At 40.0% G+C, this 27,603-nt stretch overlaps 1 protein-coding gene and 1 long non-coding RNA gene across 2 annotated transcripts; one reads left to right on the top strand and one right to left on the bottom strand.

The window, feature by feature from the left end:
* On the top strand, positions 1-26,505 carry trim66 (tripartite motif containing 66). Its single transcript, XM_023953453.2, has 19 exons — positions 1-171; positions 6,977-7,034; positions 7,154-7,198; positions 7,902-8,121; positions 11,349-11,478; positions 11,810-11,926; positions 12,100-12,214; positions 12,493-12,639; positions 13,862-13,979; positions 14,094-14,881; positions 18,245-18,451; positions 19,172-19,301; positions 19,386-19,455; positions 19,536-19,689; positions 20,727-21,589; positions 21,699-21,819; positions 21,905-21,979; positions 24,004-24,156; positions 24,258-26,505. Exons 1-19 carry the CDS (start codon positions 158-160, stop codon positions 24,489-24,491), a joined length of 3,759 nt encoding a protein of 1,252 aa, XP_023809221.1. The 5' UTR covers positions 1-157; the 3' UTR covers positions 24,492-26,505.
* A 502-nt stretch (positions 26,506-27,007) lies between these two features.
* Positions 27,008-27,434, bottom strand: LOC144990968 (uncharacterized). Its single transcript, XR_013654856.1, has 2 exons — positions 27,312-27,434; positions 27,008-27,155 (listed from the first exon to the last, which is right to left on the bottom strand). It is a non-coding gene; the product is annotated as an uncharacterized LOC144990968 (long non-coding RNA).
* Positions 27,435-27,603: the final 169 nt, after the last annotated feature.

The following is a 27,603-nucleotide window of genomic DNA, read 5'->3' as shown; positions in this document are numbered from 1 at the left end:
ACACCAGAGTCCTGTTGCCAGGAGGCTCGCTCCAGCTTCCAGAAACGTCAGAAGTGTTGCAGCAGAAAATCTCACGATTAACTGCGAGACTTGGAATCTCCAAAATTTGGTCCGGGCCAAAGAGCGACATCCGACGAGGGAGCATCAGCTGCTGGAGATGCTCGGGTCAAGGTAAGGGGAGGAGAAGGCGGAAAGTCCATTTTTTTGGGGTGCGCGTGCACACTTATTTTCGCGCGTGAGTGACACGTTTAGCAACACTCTTGCATCCTCTATCACCCATGTTTGGCTGACGGGATGTTTTGCTTCCCGGCAGAATACATTTGCACACAGATGTAGTTTCCAGAAGGCTCCCCGCGCTCGCGAAAACTGACCGCGCGTTGACTTTGTTTTTTGCGCGCGGGGGGTTGCAGTTGTGGCTCCGCGTCCACGATGGTGCGGCGTTAGGGGCGTCATCTGCTGCGCACTTTGCAAAAAAAATAAAATAAATAATAATAAAATAATAACACGCTGAGTGATGCGCTGGAGGTGAGGCGGCAGATCATGCAGAGGCAGGCGGTGGCTGCGGGGGCAGATATCATATGCGTAATTCATCCCAAAACGCCTGATAAAAGTGAGTCTCTCAGTCAAAGAGCAGGGAGAACCAGGATCAGGTAGGAAAATATGCAAGAAGAACAATCTGGAAAGCCCGAATTCCCAGAGCCCTGTGGGATGGATGTGGATCAAATCCTACACTAAAGCAGTTTGTTTACACCAAATGCCTGCATTCCCACCGGATTTCTTCCGCCACTGAATTGTTGTTTCACTGTTTAAACACTAAATTAAATTCTTCATTGATTGCAATCTCTAGAATGTTTATTATTGTTGTTTTTTCATTGGAGTTTTAAAACATATTAAAACTAGCAAGTGATTCCCCTGTATAATACTAGATTGATCTTTATATATTTATTGATTGTTTGTTTATTAGTTATATGTATATATCATAATACATATATTTAATTTCTTAGGAGAATTCAATTTTCAATTCAATTTTATTTGTATAGCCCAAAATCACAACAACAGTCGTCTCGATGGGCTTCGAAGTAAAACATGAAATCAAAAGGATCACGAATACAAAGAGTTCAATAGAAAAATACTAAAATGAACTAACAAACTGACTAAGCTATACTGGCATCCCTGCCCTTAGACCCCCCTTCGCGGTAAGGAAAAACTCCCAAAAAAACCGGATTCCGGAAAAAACGAAGAAACCTCAGGGGTGCCCACATGAAGGAGGGATCCTCCCCCAGGACGGACAGGCGATTTACCAGAACTCTTAGAGAAGAATTAACTTATCTAAATCTACAACTACATATATAAAAGTCCAGCAGACGAGCTTCATCCAGCCGTGGTTGTGGGGACAGTCAAAGGCGCGAGTCGAGCCGGAGGCAGGAACCACAGCCAGGTGTAGGAGCAGGAGCAGAGACGAGGTACTCGGTCAGGTACAGAACAGAGACGAGCCAGAGATGAGCCAGAGGCAGGATCCACAGCCAGGTGTAGGAGCAGGAGCAGAGACGAGGTACTCGGTCAGGTACAGAGCAGAGACGAGCCAGAGATGAGCCAGAGGCAGGATCCACAGCCAGGTGTAGGAGCAGGAGCAGAGACGAGGTACTCGGTCAGGTACAGAGCAGAGACGAGCCAGAGATGAGCCAGAGTCAGGATCCACAGCCAGGTGTAGGAGCGGGAGCAAAGGCGAGGTAAACGGTCAGGAACTGGAGCACGGATGAAACAACTGGAGTCTGGAAGCACTCCCACTCCCCAGGAGGGGAGAGGAAAAGAGGGACAATACATGAATCGCACTGCACCAAACAGAGGCATGGAGAACTAAATGATAAATTATGATCAAGAATAGGGGAGAGGAAGGGTAGAAGTAAAAAAGGAAAGAGGACAGAACCCCAGTGCACCATAGTTACCCCAGCTTCAACTTCTAGCAGCCTTTTAAAAGAAATAGTTATTATTAAGTTTAATTTAAACAAACTAACATTAAGTTAAATAATCTCTGAATACTAACTAGTCTGACAATAAGCCTGTCCAAAGAGGAATGTTTTCAGTCTAACTTTGAATGTAGAAACTGAGTCGGCCTCTCTTACATGAGCTGGGAGTTTATTCCATAAGACAGGGGCTTGGTGGCTAAACGCTCTACCTCCAACTGTACTTTTACTAATTCTAGGAACCACAAGCAGTCCTGCATTTTGCGAGCGAAGTGTTCTCATTGGATGGTAAGGGACTATGAGGTCCTTAATATAGGACGGGGCCATTCCATGTAAGGCCTTATAGGTTAACAGGAGGATCTTGAACTTAATTCTAGAATCAACTGGGAGCCAATGGAGCGAAACTAACACAGGAGTGATGTGATCTCTTCTGCTGGTTCCAGCTAACAATCTAGCAGCTGCGTTCTGAACAAGCTGGAGACTTCTTAAGGAACTCTTAGGACACGCTGCTAACAAGGAGTTACAGTAATCCAGCCTCGACGTAACAAATGCATGGATGAGTTTTTCAGCATCACTCTTAGAAAGTATATTTCTGATCTTAGCAATATTCCGCAGGTGAAAAAAGGCAGTTCTGCACGCCTGAGATATGTGAGCCTTAAATGATAAATCCTGGTCAAGTAAAACCCCAAGGTTTCTAACTGTGGAATTGGGGGCTATACTTATGTCATCCAGGGAGACTATCTGAGCAGACAGAGCATCTCTGAGGTTTTTAGGACCAAGTATAATGACCTCAGTTTTTTCTGGGTTCAAGAGGAGGTAATTAATTGTCATCCAGGTCTTGATGTCACTGATGCAGGCGTTCAGTTTCTCTATCTGGTCATTCTGGTCAGGCTTCATGGATAAATACAACTGCGTATCGTCGGCATAACAATGAAAATTAATGCTGTGTTTCCTGATTATGTTTCCTAGGGGTAACATATAAAGCGTAAACAGGATCGGTCCCAAGACTGAGCCCTGTGGGACTCCATAGTTGACTCGAGTGCACTGAGAGGAATGGCCATTTACATTAACGAACTGATACCTATCGGACAGATAGGATTTAAACCACTGGAGAGCAGATCCTCTGATCCCTATGTCCTGCTGTAATCTATGGAGTAAAATACTGTGGTCGATAGTGTCAAAGGCTGCACTGAGGTCCAACAGGACCAGAATAGAAAGTAGTCCCTTTTCTGAGGCCAATAATAAGGTCATTAGAGACTCTAACTAGTGCAGTTTCCGTACTGTGGTGAGGTCTAAACCCCGACTGAAAGTCTTCAAAGTGGCTGTTGTCCTGTAGGTGGCAGTAAAGCTGCTTAACTACAACTCTTTCTAGGATTTTAGAAATAAAGGGCAGGTTTGATATCGGTCTATAGTTGGCCAAGATGCTAGGATCCAAACTGGGCTTTTTCAGGAGAACTACTCAAACATCAGGAGTGACAAAAGTGGACTCTAGCAAACCTGTTAACTAGTAACCCCTAATCTGTCCTCTAATCCAGCTCCAATTTGAGAACGAAAGTCCATCAAATTATTAATAGTAAAAATGATAAAACGCTGCAGGCAAGCATCTTTCTTCTTAAAGTTCCACCCTGATCGTATTTTGATCTATTGTGTTCAAAGTGTTGTCAGAGCTCCTTTAATGGTGATTTTGCCGTTTTTTGCCGAAATCAAAATCCTGTCATTTTCTAGGACATAGTTTCTGCAGAGCGGCAGGAGTTCATCAGAAATTCATATCTGAGTTGTGGGCAGAACGGTTGGCGCTGAGTAAGTCTGCCCCTATTTCTTGTCATCCATGCTCTCCCGCTAGCTTACAGCCCCTCATACCTTTACATTACTGATGCAACAAAAATGGTGAGCAAAGTTGTGGCTATCCAGCTGTACATTTTTGAGCCAGATGTTAGCTCAGACAAGGAAAACAAAGACGTAGATGGATCAATTTGTCTGCAAGTGGATACTTTGGAATGGAGCAGAGCTGGGAGCTTGTGGCTCGTTAATTGTAGGATCTATGTTACTGCTAAATACTTTATCAAACATTTTTTTTTCTTCTGCTCCAGATTTACTTCGATTTAAATAAAGAAATTGTCTGAATTGCAATTTAAAACTTAATTGTGTTTATATATGTCCATATCATCACAAAGATGCCACATGAACATGTTAAAAACAACAAAAAAACATTATTCATATCGGAGTCTTTGAAAAGAGAGATATGGAATCTTTGCTCAGATTTGATGGAGATTTTTTTTTTTTTTTACAGGAGCCATAAACCTGAATAAATGTAAAAGTCATAGCTAAAGAAAGTCAGTGACTCTGCTGTAACAACTACAAAGAGGACTTCTACCTACCCCATGATGGAATCCCTTAAAAGTTCTAGCTGCTCTCTCCTGTCATGCACAATTACAACAACTGCCTCAAATGAAACTGTCAGAAAGCTGAGAATTCCTCTTTAGTTCATCACAGAAGCAATTGTAGCTGAGAGGGAAACTTTAAAAGTGCACAACACTGTGAGTTGTTCCGAGTGCCCCCCCCCCCACTTTAAAAAAATGAAAGCAATGCATAAAGAAGTTTAGAGGCTTTCTCAGTACGGGAAGGAAGGGGTATCTATGTACTCTGTACCATTTTAGTATTGTACTTTGCTATTCTCTCAAAATATATTACTATCAGAAATATGGAGAACATTTTATTCATAAAAAAAGGCTGTGGCAAAGTAAATAATGGACAGCTTTGGACTAAAATCTTAGAGATTTTTGCTTCAATAATTCAATTCAAAGATGTAAGTATAGTTAAAAAATAAAAGATCAAAACATGATAATAAAACATTTTAGGTTACATTTTATACTTCCCCAACAAAGTAAGAGTTGGGGGAAAAAAACCTAAAGCTTTTCTGTGGCAAGTTTTAAAACAAAACAGGATGTAGAAATATTTTTGAGTGAACACCTTGTGGTAAGTAGTGGTACTGCACTCCAAACTGTCAGGAGTTTTCGTCTGAGTCAGTTTTCCTTGTTTTTGAGCTTTTATTCATTAGTATCCGACCAAAACGTTTTCTGGGCGGTACCAATTTATAAACAGGCCCTTTTTTAGCCTCTGACAGTAGAATTAAAACTATTTATTAACATAACGTTTATGACATGAGCAAACTTCAACTGGAAAGTTGGTACAAAATGCCAGAATGTCAGTATAAGTCACCACAAAGTACCTCTAAATGAAACACTGTGATGATCACATGACCTTTATGCTTTTAATGGTTTGTTTTCATGTAAATTAGTGCCTTGGGCTTTTTAATAATATTCTGGTGTTTGTGAACATTGAACTTTAATATTTTTAAACCTTCATAAATACTTTAATTTTATAATATGTAGCTCTTTTTCTTCTTCGTTTTCCATTATAGCTGCTGCTTCCTTAATGTGATTTATTGGTGTCTGTAAGTGGGTTAAGTGAAAAAAACATGTTTATTTCAAGTTCTAATATAAGAATGAGTTTTAAAATGTACTACCATAAGTAGTAATTTTAAAAGATTATTAATTATTGCCTAAATTATTTTTTAAACTATATATTTTTATTACATTATAAGCTGAGTCCCTTTTATCTTTTACTCTGACTAATAAACACATATTTTAGGTTTTGTGTTGTTGCTGACTCTTATCGCTGCTTCCTGCCCATAAAGGCAGCCAGTCTACACTTGATCCGCAGCCTGTTCAATCAGAGATGATTTTCATTTGATTTAAGCTCATATTTTAAGTTTAGATTTGCTTCTATTGAATCTTATATCTTAAGACATCAAAACTTGTAAAATGAGTATGGTTCTTTCTTACACTATTTCTTTTTTGGGGGTGTAGAAAAGTGACACAACTATCCTTGATTTCCTTGCTTTTTGAGGAGTATTACAGTCAAACAGAATTATAACTTGAAAGCAGTAGAAGATAATCCTTCATCTTCTGTAACCTTATCGCCTCAATGTTAATAGATGTTATAAAGGATGTGCTTTCAAGGAAGAGATCACAGCTCAAGTTTCTATTATGGTGAAGCCTCTGGAGAAGTGGTGTTCGAAGTGGCAGCTTTGAGGCAGGAAAGCTTTAGTGTGAAGCTAGATGAAAGTGCAGAGGTTAAAAATGCTAAGGAGCAGGGCAGGGTGCGCTACAACCGGCTAATTGTCTTTCAAAGTGGGTCTTTGAGCGCGCGACGGGGAATGGGATTGCTCCGAGGTCCCAATGGAAGAATCCTAGGATGGGAAGGTGGTAGGTCAGGGTTGGGCAGACTAGCTTGTAGGGTTACATCTCAGAGTGGCTTAAATGATGGCTCAACTTAATGGGGAGTGTTGAAGTTTTTTCATTTTTTGTTTTTAGCTTTCATAGCAGCATGATACTCTTTCTTTGGCAGATAAACAGTCAGTGTTTTAAAATACCCCTCACTGTGTCCACTCTTTTCTTATGATTCATCAGTCAACTGTTTTTTCCATCCTCTTCCAGCATGTGCTGTTCATCTTGTTCGCCAAGTTGACTCCAAAATCCAATTAATTTTGCAGTGTTGGAGGGAATTGCAGGTGTAAATCGCGGTCCCATCTGGAGCTCGTCCAAGCCTGACCTGGTTTTCGCGTTGTACGTTTGACTGTAGCTCCTGTGGGAAGCCGTCCCCTCTGCTCGCTGAGGAGGGTACTGCTTCCTGGCACAACAGGAGTCTGACTTTACCTAATCCTGCCTCACTCCACCTCCTCCAAAGAACTAAAAGGTGCATGCTTTTATAATTTTGCATGCCTTCCTCATTTTAGGTCACTTTGGTTTTTCCTTAGTGTTCCATTTTGGTAAGAGCTTCCGGGGATTTTTTGCCCTACAAAAAAATAATTATGTTATCTCCCTAATTCCCATTTATTATGCAGAGGCTTATTTAAGAAAAAAGGATGAGATTTTTTTGGGTCCTTTTTGGAGGCAGCACCAGCGATCGGAGGAGGAATTTAAACATGACTGTTTTCTCTTCCTGTGCAGCGAGGGTTTCCTTCACTTGGATGAACAGGGGGAGGAGAGAGCACTGCGAAGCTGTCATGTAAGCCGTCTCCTCTGGGGCCACCTTGTGGTGCACGCTGCTTCCTGCCTCAGGTAGAAGCCTCCTAGTCTCTGCTGGCGAGGCATCAGGCAGCTCTCTCTTCTCTTTACTCCCTCCAGCTGAGCAGGCGACACATCCCTCCTGAAAGCTCCAAAATGGAGAAGGTAAGCTGTCTCTTCTTCTTTGTTTTGTTCCTTCATTTGAACTTTCATTTCCCCACACCACCAAAACACGGTTTCTGTATGTGCATCAGTTTCAGATCATGCAAAGAGGGCTTTCTGTGTTTAGGTTGGAGCGACTCATGGGTTTTATTTGTACTTTTCTCACCAAAAAAGTCATTTTTGTTGTTGGAAATCTCTGTGCTGTCACCAATGCCAAGGCTTTTGGATTTGATCCATGGTGATCTTCATTGCTATCAAATTAGGCACAAGAATCTGATATTGAATCCATCTGTTATTACTGTAAAGTACAAGATAAGTGGAAAAAGGAATACTGTGCATAGATATATCTGCCAGCGGCTTCAGTGTTTTTGTATCAGTTTATATCGGAAGTAAAGAGGTGATTTGGAATGTTCTGACAGAGAATAAACACGTCTTTACGGATGTGTTGTCATGTTTCGCAGCATTTTCTTTGAAAACCAAATGAGGATGAACTTCAGAAAGTAAAGCCTTGTAGAGCTTCAGTCTCATCAAACGCTCATTGATATTCTGCAGAAGGTTTCTAACTAGTGACACGTAACAACTCTTTCAAGTGTCATTAAGCCCAAAGTAAGGCATCTCCTTCAAGAACCGCCTGGTATTTTTTTACCGCTTAGCCCGCTGCATGTGTTTACTGTATATTTTGAAACAGTGCAGGTTTCTCTTTCAGATCTGCTCAGAGTGCACAGAGCCGACGCTTGCACACAGCCTCTGTACGCTCTGCAACAAGTGGTTGTGTTACCAATGCACAGATGTGCACCAGCATCACAGAGCCTCCACCAACTCGCAATATGCAGACTCATACCAGCAGCAGAGGCCCGGTGCTGCACAGCCACAGTGTCCTGACCTGCACCCGAGAGGCTCCAGCTCTCTGCCTCCTCCTGCCCAAGGCAAGCTATGTTCCCTCGCCTTTGAAGCTGCTGCGACAGACTCGTTGTGGCCGCTTTAACTGTCATATGATAGCTTTGTTTTGTGGTCTTAGGCTTTGGATATTTGGTCCTACTCATAATGCTTTAGTAGAAGCCACTTGCTGCCAATAATGCACAATTTTGCCCATAATAGTTCCTGGAGATCTGTGTGCTTTATTGGACCTATCTTTAACACATGGCCCAGATTCTGTGAGACCTGGATGAGATCATTTCTGCTAATATTAGCATCTTGCTATTTAAAGCCCCTCAGCCATGCCCAGCCGCTTTGTTGCCTGCATTTGCAGATTTTGTCTGCAACAAACTGTCAAATCATAGCAAAGCACACTCAGGAGATCCTAATTATGATACGAGAGCATTAGTGTTAGGTTTGTGCTCTTATGAGAAAAACTTTGTGACTGCGCTGACAGACAGGATGTGGTCAGTCAGATCAGGCTGATGCACCTGGGGTGATGCTTCGCTTTCTGCCACAGAGATCTGTAAAGATCTGCTGGCAGGAAGGGGCTGGCTGAGGTTAGCTGGCCAGCAGGTAGCGGCAGATCTCTGCTCTTTAACCTTCTTAACTTTTATAGTATTTTTCTTTTTAGATGCCCAAGGTAATTTACCCTTGTTCTGAAAGGTGCCACAAATATCTATCAGTACTTCTTTTTTTTGTGGTATCTGTGTGGTTTATGCTTATGCACTTTTTGTTTACTTAACCTTCTTGTCACTCAGTATAACCTCAACTTCCTTCAGCACCAAAATATTTGTCATTGCAGTGCTCTTATTCTGTTTTTATGCAAACATAACTCACTAAAAGTTGTTCCTCTGGCTTTAAACTCGTATATATTTGCAACGTTATAATATTTTTATTGCAAATATTACAGAAATTACAGTAACCAACTGCAGTCGCAACAAAAAGTCTTGGGATTGTCTTCTATATATTCATAAAATATGTATGAATATAAAATTTGGTTCCAGACTCAGTAAAACTTTATTTGCTCAGGCAAAACCAGATCAATCCAAACTCCCAAGATTCACATCCTGGTTGAGGAAAGTTTGTTTACAATCAAATCTAAAGCTAAATGTGAACTTTTCTAAACTAAGAATTGTACAATTGTTAACAATTTTAAAAGGTTGAGGTTGAACGCACACCTTTGTAAGACATGGTTCTGCTTGTAATTTTCATTTTTGTTGGCAGCTGACTTTACCAAGTGAAACACAATCAAAATATGAATGAGGGAGCATTGTTATTGTTGTTTTTTTTACATATTTATAACGTCCAGATAAGTCTTTGGGCATTTTCATCAACTTGCAAACAAAATGAAAAACATCAGCTGAATATTTAACTGCTTGATGTGGTGTACAGCACTTAGCAAACCAACAACAACTGCTAAAATAATCATGAGAAATTTGCTTTTAGTTTACTGGAGTTCATTTTCCTCAATGCTTTGATTGTGAACATGACTGTTGTGTGACATGTCTTGCACATCTTTATTAGATAGAATTGCCTTTTTTGGCAACGTGAGAAGAAAAGTGCGACAATCTTAAACACACGAAATACAAAAGCTTTAGCTGTAGAAAACAAACTATCCAAAGCTTTGTTCATAGGAGCGATGGAAAAATTCTGGGTTTAAAACTGTATCCCACACCAATGAACCGACTCATGATGTAAGAAGCATCACACATGTGTTGTGTTAAATTTAAGAAGGATTAATTATTTATTGTTTTATTGCATTACATTAGTATAAACTAAATGAAAGGTCTTTTTGGGCCATTTTTACTTCCTTATTAGCAAATTAAAAAAGGGATGTTTGGAATTTTTCGTTTTTTGTTGTCGTTGTGTAATACATAAATCATATGGAAGCACATGTGTCTCATAATTTAGAAAGAAGTATTTATGAAGTCAATACCAGAAATGCTTTTCATTTTTACAATAAAGCTCCATTCGTTGACTCAAAAATAAAATGAAAAATCAATCCGCCAAATGGCTTTTTCTTCTCCAACATCACTCATTCTGTCACTTAATCAGAATGATAAAGAAAATGGTATTTGACATTTCATTTTCAAAACTTTCTCTATTAAATGTGTAGCAAAATTCAATCAGAAATATCTAATTTGACAATTAAAATGGATTAACAGAAATGCCTTTTCATTTGTAACTGCAATGTAACTGCATCAATTGACTCAAAAATCAAATTAAAAATCAACCCTCCAAAATGTTTTTCATTTTCTACTTCAAAACCTGTGACATAATTAAAATGATAATGCAAAAAGGGAATTACATTTTCGTTTTCACATCCACCGCGCAAAAACTGTTGCATAAATTATTTCCATTCAGCATTTCGAGTGTAGACTTTTATTTTGAATCATTAGACAGATATGCTTCCATAAAACCGTGACCCAATAATTAAGGTTGAACCAAATCTTGGTAAAAGTGTGTTCTTGTGTCCCTAGTTCATGGCGAAAGAAAATGTTATCAATCTATTTTAGTTTCCCAGCTTTATTCTTCGAAAAATTGTCAAACTTTGGGTGAAAACTATATTTTCAGACAGGTGTAATGGACCAGGCAATCACAGCTAAGAGCACAGTTATTTAGTCCAAAAATAAATCCTTTTTAATGTCAAACAAAGTTCACAAAGTCCAACTAAACAAACATTAGTGGTTTAAAGGGACTCATAAAAGAGGTCAACTTAAACTCAATGACTTGTAACTTAAGAAAGAACTCAAATACCTGACCTGCCATTACCACACACCTTTTAAATGAGTGGGTTAAACTACTTATGATACATTAAAAGGGGTTGAGATGAAAACATCAACAAAAGGAGAATAGAGAAACCCATTCCCTTCACCGTGGAGTCCAGATAGTGGTGGAATCCTCGTGGAGAGCTTCTCAGTTTGGCACCATCTTTAGGCAACCTTGGGCAGGTACAGCTCCACATAAAAACTCACAGCAACAAACAATTAATATACACAAATAACCACAACAAAAGTACATATAAAATCAAGTGGAACTGTACTCTACACCTTAACGTCAATCCTGTGTGACTGCAGTCATCACACAGGTTTGTTGAGTTTTCAGGAACTTGAACGCTGACTGTCTTTTGCCCTGACGACGTGTGTCCCCTGCTCTGCTCTTGCCCCAGTTCCGAATCACAATTTGCCTGTTGCTGAAGTTTTCCCCTCCCTTCATCTCTGTGTATGTCTTTTAGGTCCAGGGTCAAATCCTTGCTCCCTCCTAATGTGCCACTCTCACAGACAGGAGCCCTTGGAGTTTTTTTGTGAGTCGTGTGACCTTCTGTGCTGCAGCAGCTGCCATCTGTCCTCACACAAAAACCACAGGTCAGTCCTCTGATGCACAGCGCAAGGACGCTGCAGAGACGGGGCTAACCACAGGTTAAACACCTTCTCCCAGATGAAACTCGCTCTAACTGACTTGTCACTTTTATCATGCATATCTGCATACCCTACCCTTGGCTGACCTAACTTTCGTTATGCATTCATACCCTTTTTTGTTTGTGTGATGTTACAGTGCAGTCACTGCCTCGAAGGTCACCTGCATAATGTCTTGTCCTTAAGGAGAAACACAGTTAATTGTGGTGTTGCTCATGCCTGAAAGAATAAATTAGTGAGCTTTCTGTTTGGTGAATAATTAGATCTCTCATTTGTGCAGAGTGCTGCAGATCAGGAAGGCCCTTCAGGATCAACAGTGGCTGTTTGAGAACCTGATTGTTCAGGTGGAGGAGAGGAGGTCTGCAGTGGAGAGCGGTGCTAAACAGATAGAGGACAGGTTGGTGTCAAGTCACTTGTAATCACAATCCGGGTAGCATCTGCCACCAACGGTCTATAATCAGACCAAATGGGATATGGCATATCAGTGAAGAAAAAATCAAAAAAATCAAAACTCGCTATCTTGTGAGATTTAATCGAATTGAAACATTTTCCTCTTTTCTGTCCCTCTAGACTGCATGAAGTCAAGATTGCACACAGGAAGGCAGAGAACCAGATTAAAATGGCAAAGATGATTATGATGAACGAGCTTAACAAACGAGCCAACCTATTAATAGAGCAACTGGAGGTAATTACGTCCTTTCTATCCTTCTTATCGTTTAGCCAGCTGTGAGTGTTCATGCGGAAAATCCAGAACTGCCTTGATGTGATCAGCCCCGAAAGCAAGCAAACAGCAACCAGTAATAATCTGTCAGAGTTGCTTAAGACGTCCCTCGTCCCGTGAGCTACATCTGTTAGAAACAAGAGCCGTTGATTTGCCGTCAAGATAGCCCCACTTTGCGCTCCGTCTGCCAGAAAATTGATGACTGAATTAGTATTTGTTGATTTTATTTTATTTTTTTACAGAAAATTTCACAGGACTTTCAGCACAGTCTGGAGGACCAGCTGCAAGGGGCAATAGAGATCTGTGGACAGCTGGACCATATTCAGAAGTTCGTCACCTGGGCCACGACCCACCACTGCAGAGGGCCGGTGCTCTTTAGCAGAGCTTTGGTGAGACAGTCAGCAGATGTCATTGCACCCCTACACAGACGTCTGAGGGGAGTTCAGTGAAACTCTAGGGATATAAAAAACGTTTGTTTCTAGCTGCTCATTTACAAGAGTCATTTCTGTCAATTTGAAAACATAATACTTTGATAAAACCATGAGCATCTTTAAGTTGCCATTTAACGAGGAGCTGGGGTGCAACGTAAATGTAAAGTACTTTATATTATCTAATATTTTGAGGTTTGCGGACATGAGCTCATCCTGGTGTTGCTGGGATTCGTGCAGTGTTGCATGACAGTGCAGCACACCATCTAGGGTAAGCTTTGTGTGTCAGAGATATGGCCTCAATTTGACTATAAAGGACATTTTTGTTTTACTTTATGATTTCTAGGTTCTCAAAGTGTGCCGTGTCTGCAAAATGATCCCAAGTCAAAACCTGTTCACTTCTATGATAATAATATTCAACAGCACTGCTTCACATCATATTTTGTTTTGGTAATACCATTGATAAAATTGGGGGATTTTCAGTTAAAGCACCAGACTCGTGACTCTTAAAACAGTTTGCAATTAAAAAAGCTGACCTCATTTCATTAGAATTTATTTTAGCTGTTGTTAAACTTTGTTCGAAACCCATCATTTTTTTTAATTTCTTTTTGCCTGCAGAGCATTTCAAATCAATAGAAGTGCACAGGTGTAGTCAAAGACCCCAAGTGGCAGCAGTCTGCTGCTTTTTGCTAACCTGCGATTGCATGTCAGGGCGGCGGTCTGGAAGAACTGGTTTATTAGTTCACGTTTCACTTATGGGATGGGTTAGTACTAAATTATCTGAGTTATGTTTTAATGTACACCTGCCACAGAGTCAGCAATTTAATAATTTTAGTGTGCATATCTCTAATGTATTACTATAAAAGAAGAAGGGATGTTACTCTTACCAACTCAGTTACCTATTATCACAGTTACATTAACAGCCAAGCACAAGGGGAAACGTGAAGACAAAATGTTATTTATACTATTTGTTTACAATATATTGTGCATTTTTTAAAACCTAAATGATGTAGTTCAGGTTAAGATATTATAAAAACCTACTTTAGGTGCTGAAAATGAAATATTTTGAACTTAGCATTGTTTATTTATGATGTATATAAGTAATGAGTGTGTCCTTGGCTTTTGGAAATAATAAAGGCAATTAATTGAACTGTTTTTTTCAAACTGAATGTTCTTGTGGCAGATTTCTTTCCAGATGCAGCACCTGCTTGAGGCATCTCTCCACTGTGACTCATGGAGTCCTGTCAAAATAAAATTCAACTGGGATGCAAGTTACTGGACCAAGCAGATTTCCTCCTTAGGTAAAAGAAAATGTGTGATTACAGTCTTTCAAATGTCAATTGTAAGTTGTGGAAGAAAAAAATCTGATCTGAGGGATTTCTGAGGAGAAGTCTCACTAAACTTTGTTTTTACAGGCCAGCTGACTGTTGAGGGGGGAAGCTGCCCCCATCCTTCCGGCTTTAACAGTTCCAGTGTGATGAGGCCACAGCCAGTTGCATGTTTTGCTCTTCCAACCATGTTTTGCAGAGGCAGAGAGCCAGACTGTGGCTACCAGACCTGCTGTGAACCTCAACTGTGTTGCCTGCATGGCATTCCCTCCAAGTCAGACATGAGCAGCTTAGACAAAAGCCAAGTGGAAACCACCCTTTATAACTCAAGCTTCTCTCAGGACACACTTCTGTCTGGTTCTCTGCACCAGAACCAGCAGCTACAGAAGTGTTGGGATACGGAGAAGTCCTTGCAATATCCCACTGCTGCCTCTCCTGTCATCCAACTTACCTGCAGCCAAGGACCTGTTGTGGAACCACAAGTTGCTGACTCCCTTGCCCACTCTCATTCTGTATCTTACACCGCATTTCAAGAGCATCAAGGGGAAGTTCTTCCAGACAGCCAAACTAAGCTAAACCGCGGCCGGCAAGGACCGTGCAAGGGGAAATTGTCACCCAGTACGCCTTTGCTGCAAGAGCTCAGACAAAAAGTTATGGACAAAGACATTCTGGCTGAAGACAGCTGTGGGGAGAGACTCAGAGTGGAAGAGACTTGTGTACAAACGGGGGTTGAAATCAGAGAACTGTTGGATGCTGAGTCAGACAGGAGGGAGCAGAATCCTCTTCAACAACAGCCGATTCAAGCATCAATAAGAACTGTTGACCTGCAGAAGACCAGACTTTTACTGACGCTCAGAGATCACGGCATTGGCAAGGTAAGAAACAAAGGATAGGGTTCTGATTGGCCAGTATCAAAATGCTTAAAAGGTGCAAAAGAAATCATATTCCCACTGGTGTAAATGTGATGCAGAAACATTGTTTCGGACGACAGATAAAGAAATGCCAGTAGTGATAATGTTTTGCTGCAGGCTTATGTTGTTTGCGGAGGACCTGTAAGACTTGAAAAAGCGAATAAAATGAAACATGACTTAGAAAAAGTGCAGAACCGAAACATGTCAAAACATGAAACGTATCAAAATCTGAAAAACTCCAGAGGTGAAATTAGCAAAAAATTATTGACTAAACCAAGGTATGATCATACATAATCAAAGTTGGAACAATGAGCTAGAAAACAACATGAGAAAAACTTATAATGATATATATTTAAAGCCAAATTATGATAAAAAAGAAAAGAAAACACAGATCCTAACAATATCCTTCAATAGAACTCCTACAGTAGATACCTTAAACAAAACTAGAGAAGGTAAAAAGCAGGCTGTTTAAGGAAAACCAAAAAAGTGCAGGTGGCTATCCAGTCAGGGGACTAGAGTCATGGATCTGACTGAGCAGAAGTAACACCCAGACTTTCAGAAAGTCTTCTCAGAGTTATTAGGGGCTGAAGCTTGCTAGAAACCTTCTTGAAACAGACAGGTTGAGAAATGAACCCCTGGAACCTCCCCAGACCAGACATATGGATTTCAAAGTGGCCTGCCTGGCATGGGTTAAAGTGGCAAGTGGGAACAGATTTTATCAAGGGTGATTCTGCAGAAAATCTTCCATTTGGGAAAAAAGAGCTTTGTGGAGAACCCACATGTAGTTGAACCAGAGACAAATGTGGCAAAAAAAACAACCCTGAAACAAATCAAGTCAAATTAAAAAGACGAACAGAAATCTAACTAAAAAAACTATGTAAAAACCCAAACAATCAATTAGAAACTAAGACTCTTAACTGAAATAAATCTTGATTAAATTATCAAATGGGAAATAGTTGTGATCCTTATTAACAAAACCAGGGTGTACCCTTACAAGAAGAAAAAATCAGGAACTAGGGGAAAAATTACACATTTTTAACAATTTTGAAAAAGCGTCAGTAAAAGCTGGCATAGACCTAAAAAAGTTTTCAGTTTTATAAAATTGGAGGAAAGCAGCTGCTGCATCAACCCAAAGCTACAGTCAAGCCATCTAGGTTTTAAACCTCCGCAGCCTCGTCCTTTTTTCGAAAACTCCTTTTGAATTTCATAACATTAGATACATTTATTTATTGAATGTTACTGAACATTTTTACTACAAAGATAGCATCCCTATTGACCTGTAACCACTTTGATATAAGTTTAATGCAGAAATAATCTAATTATTTTAGATCAACGATCTAAAAGATGACAGTTAGAGTCTGAATGTTGCAAAGGATAATTGGCTAACAAAAAGGCTAAAACGGTTAGCATTTTAAATATAACAGGACAGCGTCATTTGCAAAGAGCAGAGAGAAAATCCTGTGGTCCCCAAACTAAAGTGGGTGTCCATTTCAGTTCTATTACTGGTGTAACGGTGTAACCGTAAAATTATCAGCACTAAAAAAAAGGGTTAAATGACTGCGTGAAAGGTCCACTCTGGATTTGCCGCAGCATGATTCATAACTGTTGTCCCTTTTGTCTTGAGAAAATAGGTTGTGATGTGACTCAAGTGTTGCATGGTGTCACAACAAATTTAATGAGGTGTTGAAACAAAGAGCGGTGGATTTTTTTAAAGGTGCGTCTGTTTGAATGTAGAAAAAGTCCCTCTTTCAGTGGTTTCAACTAAACTGTCCCCTTAACTAACGGATTCCCTAATCCTCCAAACAGATTTGTTTGGGTTGGGTCTTTGGTTAGCACAAGCATTTCCCATGTATTCAAAATGTAGAAACACAGTCAGACAGACAGTGATTCCCAAGAATCCATCTATCCTTTTACCTAATGGGCTCATAAAATCTTTTTAATGACATCATTATGGCTGAAAACAGCTTCAAAATGTTAAATGTTAAAGCGTTTTTAATGTAAGCAACATTACAATCAAATTGTAGCAAGCAGTGAGGGTGAGGAGCCCCTCACTCTGAAATTTTGTTTCACACGTGGTTTTGCACAGTTTTCACCACCTCCAATGAGTTTTTTTTATTCTTCACAGCTCATGACATGATCAACCACACTAAACTGTTTATGCCGAAACCTGTTCATCAGTGAAGGCCATTTCCTGTGAAAATGCAACGTTCAAACAGTATTCTTAAAAAACCAGGAAGCCAATGCCGAGAAGAATAGTGAGAGAGTAACTCGTTTAGCCATGTTTTAATAAAAAAAAGAAAGAAATCCAGCTGAAAAAAATGGATGCAATTGTGGAAGTGTCAAAAGACAGTTTTGATGTAACACCCGCATTTTCCTTGATTATGAACCCATTGAAAGCTGCTACTTCAGTGAGCACTTTATTTTAATGCCAGAGTTCTCACCTGTGGAAGGTGACAGCTTGCTGAAAACATATGGTGCCACTGAAAGAGTAGATGATAGTGCTTGGGCAGCCCTTTTCATCATTAACACGTTTAATAGCAGAATTGTGACTTTTGTATGAAGCCCTCTTGACGGATTATTAAAAGCACAGGGAACTTGTTATTTTTGCATTTTCAAGTCACTGCATCTGGAACTGATATAAATACACCGGGGCACACTCATTTATGTACTTAACCTGTCATTAATGAGTCACTGAGGGAATAGTAGGATATGCCACTTTGATTTTGGCCTTGCTTTACACCAAGATACATTTCAACGCCTCATCGTTCCAGAGAGAAGGATTAGAGTCTATTTTTCTTTACAGTCTGGATCCTGCCCGCCCTCCCTGGGGGGCATAGATCAGGTAAGTGTTTTAATCGCATGATACTTTGAAGCACACGCTCAATGGAAGATGAGCTTGAATATGCATGAGGGTGTGCTAGAGGGAGACAGAAAGGGACACATTCAAAATCCTCGTGCCATTTCTTTTTCAGCCCTTTTTCGCTGTATCAGTTGAAGAAGGAGTGAAAGTGCTTGAAGATTTGTGCAGTTTTTAAACTGTAATGAGAGTGAGAAGGATGGTGGTACAAAGAGAGCTTAATCCTGGATTTGCATTTGATAATTGGTGTGGAATGAAGTAACCTTTCATCGCTCGTACTATTGCACTAATATATGCTGTGTATTTGTAAGGATTGAGCCGTTTGAATTTTTTCCTAATTGGCTCTGAGACACCCACACACACACACACACACACACACATTTGCCTTTTAGTTGTTAATGGAATGAACAGAGGCATCTTTGTATTTTATTCATCTCAGAAGCCCGGCCACCTGTGTGTGTTTCTAACAGAGATCGCCATCCCTGGATGTGCCGGCGACAGCCCGCATGTGTGCGTCTGGTGAGCAGGGCGGCAGGCCCGGCCTCAGTTCAGAGGGCTCCAGGAGGAAGAGGCGCTCACGCAGCATCCCGACAGAGCTGGTGGCTCCATCTACCAGCTCCTACCACGATCAGCCCACAGGGTGCTCCAACAGCCAAAATGCAGGACCTGCAACGAAGGTAGCCCTTCATCAGAGTACAACCAAGAGTGTAATCATTGCAAAGAAATATAAGTGTCAAGCTATGGACAAACTAGGCATGGGACACGTGTTCAAGAACATGCTGAATGCACATTCTTCATGGTGCTCACACTGGACAAACAGGGAGGGGCTTCTTTTTCTACTGTTTACAGCGCATGCCCACCGCTTACAGTTGAAAAAAGGGTTGCCGCAAAATGTTGAATAAGGCTTTTTCTTTCACAGCTCTATTCTGATATATAAAAGACTTTGTGTCATATTATTTCGGCCGGGCACAAACCACAATTATTCATTTCTCCTTCATGATCAATTTTTTAACCGTTGACACTTTCATGAATTAAAAGGGACGTCATCCATCTGTCACTAGCAAATCCAAGTCCCTGACTGGTCAAAGTCTGATCTGGTTTAACTTGCAACATGTGCTCAGTTGAAGTGTTTTTGTACGTAGAGGTTGAAAACGATTGTAGAAACTTGCGTAGTTACGCTTGAAGGTTGGAGTTTCGAATGTGGAAACCCAAATTATGAGTTTATGTACCTTTACATAGACTTATCATTGAAAGTGGCTGCTTGAATGCATGTTGCCAAGGGTGGTTTGAACTGGTTTGAATTGTCAGAAGACTATAAGTTATTTTTAAATGGTGTTAACAGATTTTTAAGTATTCATTTAAGTTTGATAATTGGGTAACATCATGTTTGTGGCCAGGATGACGTCACAGATCATAGACAGAGAAGATCCTCTGATGGGGTTCTTTGTGGCATCAAGGAATCTTCATCCGAAATGGTCTCATCCGGCAGACTTCAGTCTCACTCACTGTCTCAAAAGTTGGATCCAGGTAGAAGATTAGTGATAAAAAGCCTTTTTTGTTAATCCTGACATTTTCTAAATAAATTAATACATTTTCTCTTTTTATTCCAAGGTCACACAGCTTTTGTGATTAAAGACTCTGATCATGGAGCCAAAGACAAAGACAGAGGATCAAGTCACAGGTAGGAATTCTCTGAGTAAACCATAACAGCAAAGCATAGTTTTTAAACCATGTACCATTCATTTTCTTTTGCATTAACAGAGATGTTTCAAAGGATTCCATCAAAAACAGAGTACCAGTGGTTTGCTTGGAGCGTCTCAAGATACTTGTATCACAGCTTCCACCTCACGGGAGAAGACAGAGTGACCCTTTGCCCGCCAGCGGGCTGGAGAAGTGTGAAACTGTCATAGTAGAGGTATCTTGGATTCTGCAGTAAAAGCAGAACTACTACTTGAACTCAAGATTTTACTTTTTTTCAGAACAATTTTAACGACCGTTCCTTCATCTTTGTCTTAAATTTGCCTAAATTGTCTTTTAGGCTAATTTGTTTTAGCATAGATCTTCTGCATTAACTAATATTAATTGAAATTTGCTAAAATTGGTTAAAAAGGGAGCTTTGAATATGGAAAACCTGACAAAACCATTGTTTTCTGTGTCACCCATGAAAGAAATTGTTCATATTACCTATAAACCCTGATCTATACCCTAGCTATTTGACCCTGAAGTCACTCTAATGATCTACACTCCCCAGCCTCTTTGTAAGGTACACCTACCGGGTTGGACCCACTTTTGCCTTCAGAACTGCCGTAATCCTTGGTGGTGTAGATTCAAAAAGGTCCTGGAAACATTCCTCTGAGAGTTTGGTCCGTATTGACATGATAGGATCGCACAGTTGCTGCTGGTTTGCAAGAAACCAGTCTGAGATTGATTACAGCTTTATTACATGGCGCCTTGTCCTCGTTGAAGTAGCCATCAGAAGATGGTACACTGCAGTCATAAAGGGATGGACATGGTCAGCATCAATACTCAGGTAGGCTGTGGCGTTGGAACCATGCTCAATTGATACTGATGGGCCCAAAGTGTTCCAAGAAAATATCCCCTATACCATTACACCACCACCACTTGCCTGAACCATTCATACAAGGCAGATGGATCAATGCTTTCATGTTGTTGACACCAAATTCTGACCAGTTTCCTGTAAAAGTCACTTCAATTCCTTTTTCTCCATTCCGATGCTCGGTTTAAACTGCAGTAGATCGTCTTGACCATGTCTACAAGCCTAAATGCATAGAGTTGCTGCCATGTGATTGGCTGGTTAGAAATTTGGGTTAACGAGCAGCTTGACAGGTGTACCTAATAAAGTGGCAAGTGAGTGAATGTTGGAAGTATTCCTGCTTCTTTGTTGTTTACATTTAGTTTAAAAAACATGTTTCTGCTCTCTTCTGGACATAGGAGGCAGCAGGAAGCCCTGGAAGGAAGACCAACTGCTCCTTCACACCTGAACAGACGAACTCCATCAGCACTGACTTCAACATCCACAACAGCAGAGAGAAACTCAGGTCTCACAAAGCTTCTACTCTCCTTTCTACTGGCTCTAAATATGACCCACAGAGGGACTCTGTGCTCGACCTAGACTCAGACTCTGAACCCAGGTCAGGCTCTGAAGAAGCTGTTGCTTCTCCTGTTCATCCAAATCCGCGCCTGGACTCAGAGGCATCATTGGAGTCTGATCCTAATGTACAGTCTTCATTGGATGCCGAGCTTGACTGTGTGGCTGGGGTCAAATCATCAGCTGCAGGAGAGATGTGTGGGGATTCGGAGCTGAGTCTTGAATATGAAGCGGACCCAGAGTCAGATGGGGCAGCAGGATCAGAGGACAATCAAGGACTGGACGCTGAAGAAGAATCAGAGGATGCTGATACAGAGTCTGACGTCCTGCCTGAATATCGTCCCACTTTTCTGGCTTACACTGATTCAGACGCTGTTTCGGATCAGCCTGCAGACTCTCAGGGATCTGTGGAGTCTGAACTCGATGTAGAATCAAACGCTGAGGGTGCAAATGACGATCCTCAACCCCTTCGCTCTGACGTGGAAGAGGAGCTCCATATTGGCCCTGTTCAGAGGCCACTTCTCATTGCAAATCCCACCGACCAGGGAGACTCGGAAGAAATCCAGTCCGAGCATGACAGTGCAGAGATGGAGAGCGAGGATTTCTGTGCGGTGTGTCTGATCGGAGGGGAGCTGCTGTGCTGTGACCGCTGTCCCAAAGTCTTCCACTTGTCCTGTCATGTCCCGCCTCTTTTGAGTTTCCCCTCGTAAGCTTCTTTCACTTCTCTTTTTATTCAATCAGCATTGCTCAGCTTCTCTGTTGATGCTCATCAAAGCAGTAATGACTAATCTGTTGCTGAATATTATCTTATGTAGAGGGGACTGGGTGTGCAGCCTGTGCAGAGATGCCATACAGCCAGAGGTGCAGTACAACTGTGAGAACGAAAGAGCTTCTGGAGCAAACCCTCTGCACGGACTCTCTGCATGTGATCAGAGAGTAGGTCATTAAGATGAAAAGTATTGAGTTTGATCTCTTTCTTAAAATCTCCTAAAAATGTTATTATTATTTTTTTTTTTTGCAGAAATGTGAGCGGCTGACCCTCCTGATCCTCAGCAACATTTTGAGCGCACCGTTCCATGAGCCCGTCAGTCCACTTGTGAGTGATGATTGCAGGGTAACGGGGAAAAGCAACCCACTCTCACCACGCAACGCGTTTCTGCTTGTGCGTTCAGGCAGACATTTGTGCCCCGAGGAGTTTTCATCTTATTTCTGCACACACAAACACACTTTGATTGCTGTTATATTTGTCAGCGTTTGGGGGTTACAAGGCTCCCCCACGGATGTTTGCTTTTTAACAAAGTCGCTTTTATATTCAGTTCTCCTCATCAAAGCAGTGTAAGCACATCCTTGGGGCCACAAAAGTGTTGTGAAGCACTTTCATCTTTGAGAGATTTTTAAAGAGTTGAACCATGTTTTGTTTCTGCTCACATTTATGTTGGCAAGCATTGTTCCTTCTTTTTCTGCTGCTCATCTGTTTATTTTGTTTGATCCCTGCTTTTGTTCAGAGATGCACACAGATTGTTCCTATTTTTATTCAAAGTTAAAGTCTAAAATATCAGAACTAAAAATGTCAACAAGGTACAATATTCATCAGAATTTAGTTTATAACGTTTTAGCATAATGCTTTTTATTTATTTTTCACACAAGTAAATCTTGTGTACACACAATAAAAACAGGAAATAGTTTTTCTCTGTTCACTTTGGCAAAAAAAAAACAACATTTACTTTTTTAAACTTATTGACTTGGACACAAAATAAAGTATTTACAGTGACAGGGAAACATTATTTTCTGCTATTTGAACATTTCTCTTCTTTCTGCTTCTGCATCTTTTATTTAATACTTCTTAAGAGAAATATTATAAAGTAGGCAATCAAATAAGAGTTTTGTAAAGATTATAATTCTTTTGAGTGAGCTATAAATGCCAGGGACATTTACATGCTGCACAGATAAAAACAGACCCCCTAGATATAAGTCAATAACTCTTATTTGAGAAGTTTTCTTTAAATTTGCAAAACAAAATCTGCCAATGGAATAAGAAAAGTAGTCTTTCTAAGAATTCTTATTTTGCAAAAAAAAATTCTAGTCAAAAAGTTTTTTTAAACTAAGACGACTTGCTATTGAAAAACTTTCTTGATGAGATAATTTTTCTTGCAAGACACAAACCAGTCTTGAAAGAAAGGTCTTTTTACTCTCTGAAAATTCACTTTTTGCATTTTGAAGCTTTCTTTTTCAATGTATTTACGTTGCACTAAGAATAATGAATTGAAGAAATTCTGGTTTAACTGGAGAAGGCAGAAAAACACATTATTGAGAGGAACCCTGAGAAAACAGGAAAAAAGCACAAACTAGAAACTAATCTTTGATGCAGTTCTGAGCCCTGATACTGAGCAAACTGGAGATGAGTGAAGTGTGGTTTTGGGTTTTATTTGAAACTTGGTGAGGTGTGAAACAAGTGCCTCAGAGCCACAGGGGAGAAATTAATTTTCAGCAACACATGAAACTGAATTCAGACACACATGAGGGCTGTATCCTGACGGCGTTCACCACACTATAGCATTTCAGTACCATCCTTTTGTATATCTGAAAAAACACCACTAAAGGAGCATGGAGGAGAGTTAAATATATAACAAGGCTGAACAATCCAAAGATTTTGTTTCTCTATATTCTGAAATTTGCTATTTCAAATATGATTCAAGCAAGCACCTATTAAAGGAAGGAACACCAAGATAACCTGTTTTGTTTAGAGACAGAATCAATGCTTAACTATCAGCCATTAACCTCATGTCAGTTTGACAGTAAAGTGGAAAAGATGGATGCTCGCTGTGCCATTTAAGGAAATGTGAACTCACTTTGACTAAGTCACTAGCTTTGTGGAATCATACAAAAAACAAACAAAAACATACATTACCATCCATTCTTGCCTAACCTTTCACAAAATGCTGTATCAATACTTTTTGATTAATACGACCTTGTTATTAACAGTAATGAAAATGTTTTTTATCTTTTATTTTTACATTTTCTTCTACACAAAGATTTAAAAATGTCTTATTTTCAGACATCGCATCTGTTAAGATGTAGCTTAATCACAAGGCTCTTACATGTCAATGCTGTGTCATGCAGGCACGTCATTATTATCAGATCATAAAGAGGCCAATGGATCTGTCTGTGATACGAGCCAGACTCAGTAAAGGGAATCCTGTCCATTACACCTCCCCGGATCAGTTTGTCGCTGACGTCTATCTCATGTTCCGTAACTGTGCGAAGTTCAATTACGTAAGTGAATGCTTGTTCTGTGACAGCAGTTTCATCGTTGATTTCAGTGAGCCCCGATCAGTATTGATCAAACTGTGTTTTCTTTCTTTCTCTGACAACAGCCTGACTCTGAAGTAGCTCAAGCAGGCCGCAGCCTGGAGGTCTTCTTCACCTCAAAGCTGAAGGAGGTTTTCCCAGACAGAGCGTTCCAGGTGGCTGATGCAGACTCCGACAGTGATGAGTACGACGAGGCCTGCAGGACTGCTGAGAGCGGCTTTCCATGGCCAGAGAGAAGGGAGTGCCACAGAAAGAGGAAGAGGAGGCAGTCCCTCAAGTCAAGGCGTCATTATTTCTAACCAAAGGTGACTGGAATCAAAGCGGGGCCATTTGGTCTACATTACACAGCCGGATTTACTGGCTTGTGGTATGACGACTGCGTTACCGAGGCAACAGGGTGGTGTAGTGCTTAGCCTAATGGCAGACATGCTTCTGTTTATATCTCAGTTGGGGTTTTTGTGTTTTGCATGTCGTTCATCATTTCTGTAGGTCAGCAGCTCTAGTTAGTTTAACTGCTAGCTGGAAATCTGTCTAAGGTGTGAATTTGAAAAAGAATGTTTATCTCTGTGTGGCCCCTGTAAGTCACCTACTTCATCCCTTTTAAAATATCCGAGTTACAAGACGGTGCAGGAACAGCTGATCAAAGGAACAGTGTGTAAAAATGGATTATGGTTGCATACTATATGCTACATATAACTATGATGTATTTTCCTGACTGTCATGTATTTGGTTTAAGCTTGCAGCTATAGAACATGTGAAAGTTTGCTGAGAATTGGCTTTAGCGTTTGACATTGTAGCTGTTGGTTATTTGCTTTTAATGCTCTGCACTGCTCACTATTCTAGATACTCTCAAAGAAACCTATAGAAGTGTAAACAGCTATAGCAGAAATATTGTATCATGCAGAGGATGCTATAGGATGGTGTTCTATCATCTAAAATAAGTGTTTTTTCAAGTGGAATTGAGTGCTGAGAAGACTTTAGTTCAGGTCTTTTCTGTTAGTTTTTTTTTTATTATTTGCCATTACAGAGTTTCATCTGCTAAACTTGTCTTGCTGATTTAGCACATATATGTGCACAGATATTGATGCACAACTAGATAGTTGCTACCTTTCTAACATGTCCAGTTTGTCTTTTGTAGTGCAGATACAAAAGTCTTAAAGCTATAAGAACTGGTAAAATCTCACCACACCAAAGGTTTTAATAGGACATTTTGCATCCTTACCAGAACAAAGTAAAGTTGAACAAGAAGAAATGTAATTCTTACATCAACTTATAACCAATCTGGGTGAATAATGGGTCATATTGATGTGTCAGCAAAGTAATTTACTCCTCTAATAGTTTACCGGTATTGCCCCAGGCTTAATAAGAGGATAGTATTTGTGCTCTTTAGTTTTGGACATTTTGAAGGATTTCTTGCTATATGTAGAGGTATACTGTTGAAGGATAACATGGCTTAATATTAACATACAGAGCACTTCTTTTCAAAACATGCTTTAATTGTCTTCAGCAGCTTAAAGTAGACAATGCTTAACTTATTATCACTGCATAAACAGTATTAGCACTGAATATATTTAATGTTTTGAAGTGATTAAGGATGGATTCTGTTTGTCTTCATATATAGTTTTGACCATAGCAGCACACAATTGTTTGGCTATTTTTTTCATACAAAAAAATCATTCAAGAAAGACAGGAAAAATATATGTCCTCCAATTTCAGTTAAAAAGTCATTCTTGTGAAACAATTTTTACAATAAAAGCATGTATACTATTCACAACACTTAGAGTATTTTATAGGTTCTCTGTCCTGAAAGCAGCACTTGCATCTGCTTTGTAGTTATTTTAAGAGATGTCTAAAAGCAGTAATGTTTAAATTAAATGTTGAATTTTCTTATTTTGAATTTGATTCCAATGAGAAAAAACAGTATTTGTACAATTTAATTTCCATTCAACAAAAGTATTTTATTTTCCTCCAGTTTTTTGCAGTTTTGCATTTGGGAAAATTATTTTGGAATTGCTACAGCACGTGTTTGGGGAGTATTGGAATATTTTAATAAAAGACATGCCGTAGTTCATGAAAAAACAGAAAACGTTTGTTAAACATTTGATGTTTTGTACAATTTTCAGTAATATTTTCTTGTTACTTTACATTTATCGGGTATCTGCAATTACTAAAAGAAATAAAACATACATTTGAGTTAAAAATACATTTTTTCTAAAAGCATCTTTTTATATATATGTATAGATATATGTATTATACCATTGCTTGATATTTCTGACAAGTTTGGAAATTCGTCCTAATAAATTATCAACAGTTCTCTGTTTCTCTTCATCATCTCTGCCTGTTCTTTTGTTTTAACCTTACAAATACGTCTGAAAATCATGAAAGCGATGTAGCTTTCTGGACCATTCAGCTCAGACGTGATATCACCCAACTGTCCGGCCTCAGGGACACGGCTGGCTCCTGCCCCTAGCAACAGTAAAACAAAGATAAATGTCTTTAAAAGGCCTTTACTGCACATAAGCCATTTTCATGGCCTCAAAAAGATAAAGGTTAGAGTTAAATTCACAAAGTCATTAACCTCATATAAACTACCGGAACATTTAATGTGTCTGTCTGGATACAGGGAATGTGTCTTAAACACGTTACAACCAAAAACCTAACTAAACCAGTTTTTTTTGTCTGTTAGTGTGTTATGTAACGGGCGCGTATCTGTCTGGCTGCAATCCAGCTCGTAATGCGCGTCCGTTGACCCAATCAATCTGCGTTGTGTTCTTTTTGTGTTGCTGGACAAATGAGGAGAGTCTGGACCCAAGCATCTGCTGGTTGCTACCCGTTTATTGATCACCACAGCGGGATCTGTACATCAAACAAAACAGATAACTTGGTGACATGTAGTTCTCTGGTTCAACACATGGGGTCGCAGTATCCTCCTCTCAGCCGTCTCAGCGCGAACTGCGAGGCAACTTTCACAAAATAATAATAACTTAAAACATTTCTTTTCCAGATTTCAAAATAATTATAAGTTCTCAAAATATTAAAATACGTGCAACTTAAAATAATATTCAGGACAACCAGCATTACCATCAATAACACAAAAACACATGAAACAGAGTCCATACCTGTACATCAAACAAAACAGATAACTTGGTGACATGTAGTTCTCTGGTTCAACACATGGGGTCGCAGTATCCTGTTGAACAGAAAACCGGGAAACTTTCCACGTGTCTTCTACAAACTTATAACATATCTGCAAAGTTTGCAGTGTACCGAAACAACATTCACCACACAAAGTATGGGGGGGGGGGGGGGGGCGCTGTCGATCAATACAGACCATGAATTTCTGCTTTTTTTTTTTTTTTGGATGATGGTGTGCCGCGGGATTTTTTTCAGGGTTAAAGTGTGCCGTGGCTC

The sequence above is a fragment of the Oryzias latipes genome, chromosome 3, assembly GCF_053564925.1.
Source record: "Oryzias latipes strain Hd-rR chromosome 3, Olatipes_Hd-rR_3.1".
NCBI classification, from domain to species: domain Eukaryota; kingdom Metazoa; phylum Chordata; class Actinopteri; order Beloniformes; family Adrianichthyidae; genus Oryzias; species Oryzias latipes.
This window is presented reverse-complemented; position numbering and strand designations above follow the sequence as displayed.

Bases quoted from the DNA above. Each gene is read 5' to 3' on its own strand.
- trim66 (XM_023953453.2), top strand. The intron at 12,215-12,492 runs GTAATTACGTCC...ATTTTTTTACAG, and splicing joins TATTAATAGAGCAACTGGAG to AAAATTTCACAGGACTTTCA. The intron at 21,820-21,904 runs GTAGGTCATTAA...TTTTTTTTGCAG, and splicing joins TCTCTGCATGTGATCAGAGA to AAATGTGAGCGGCTGACCCT.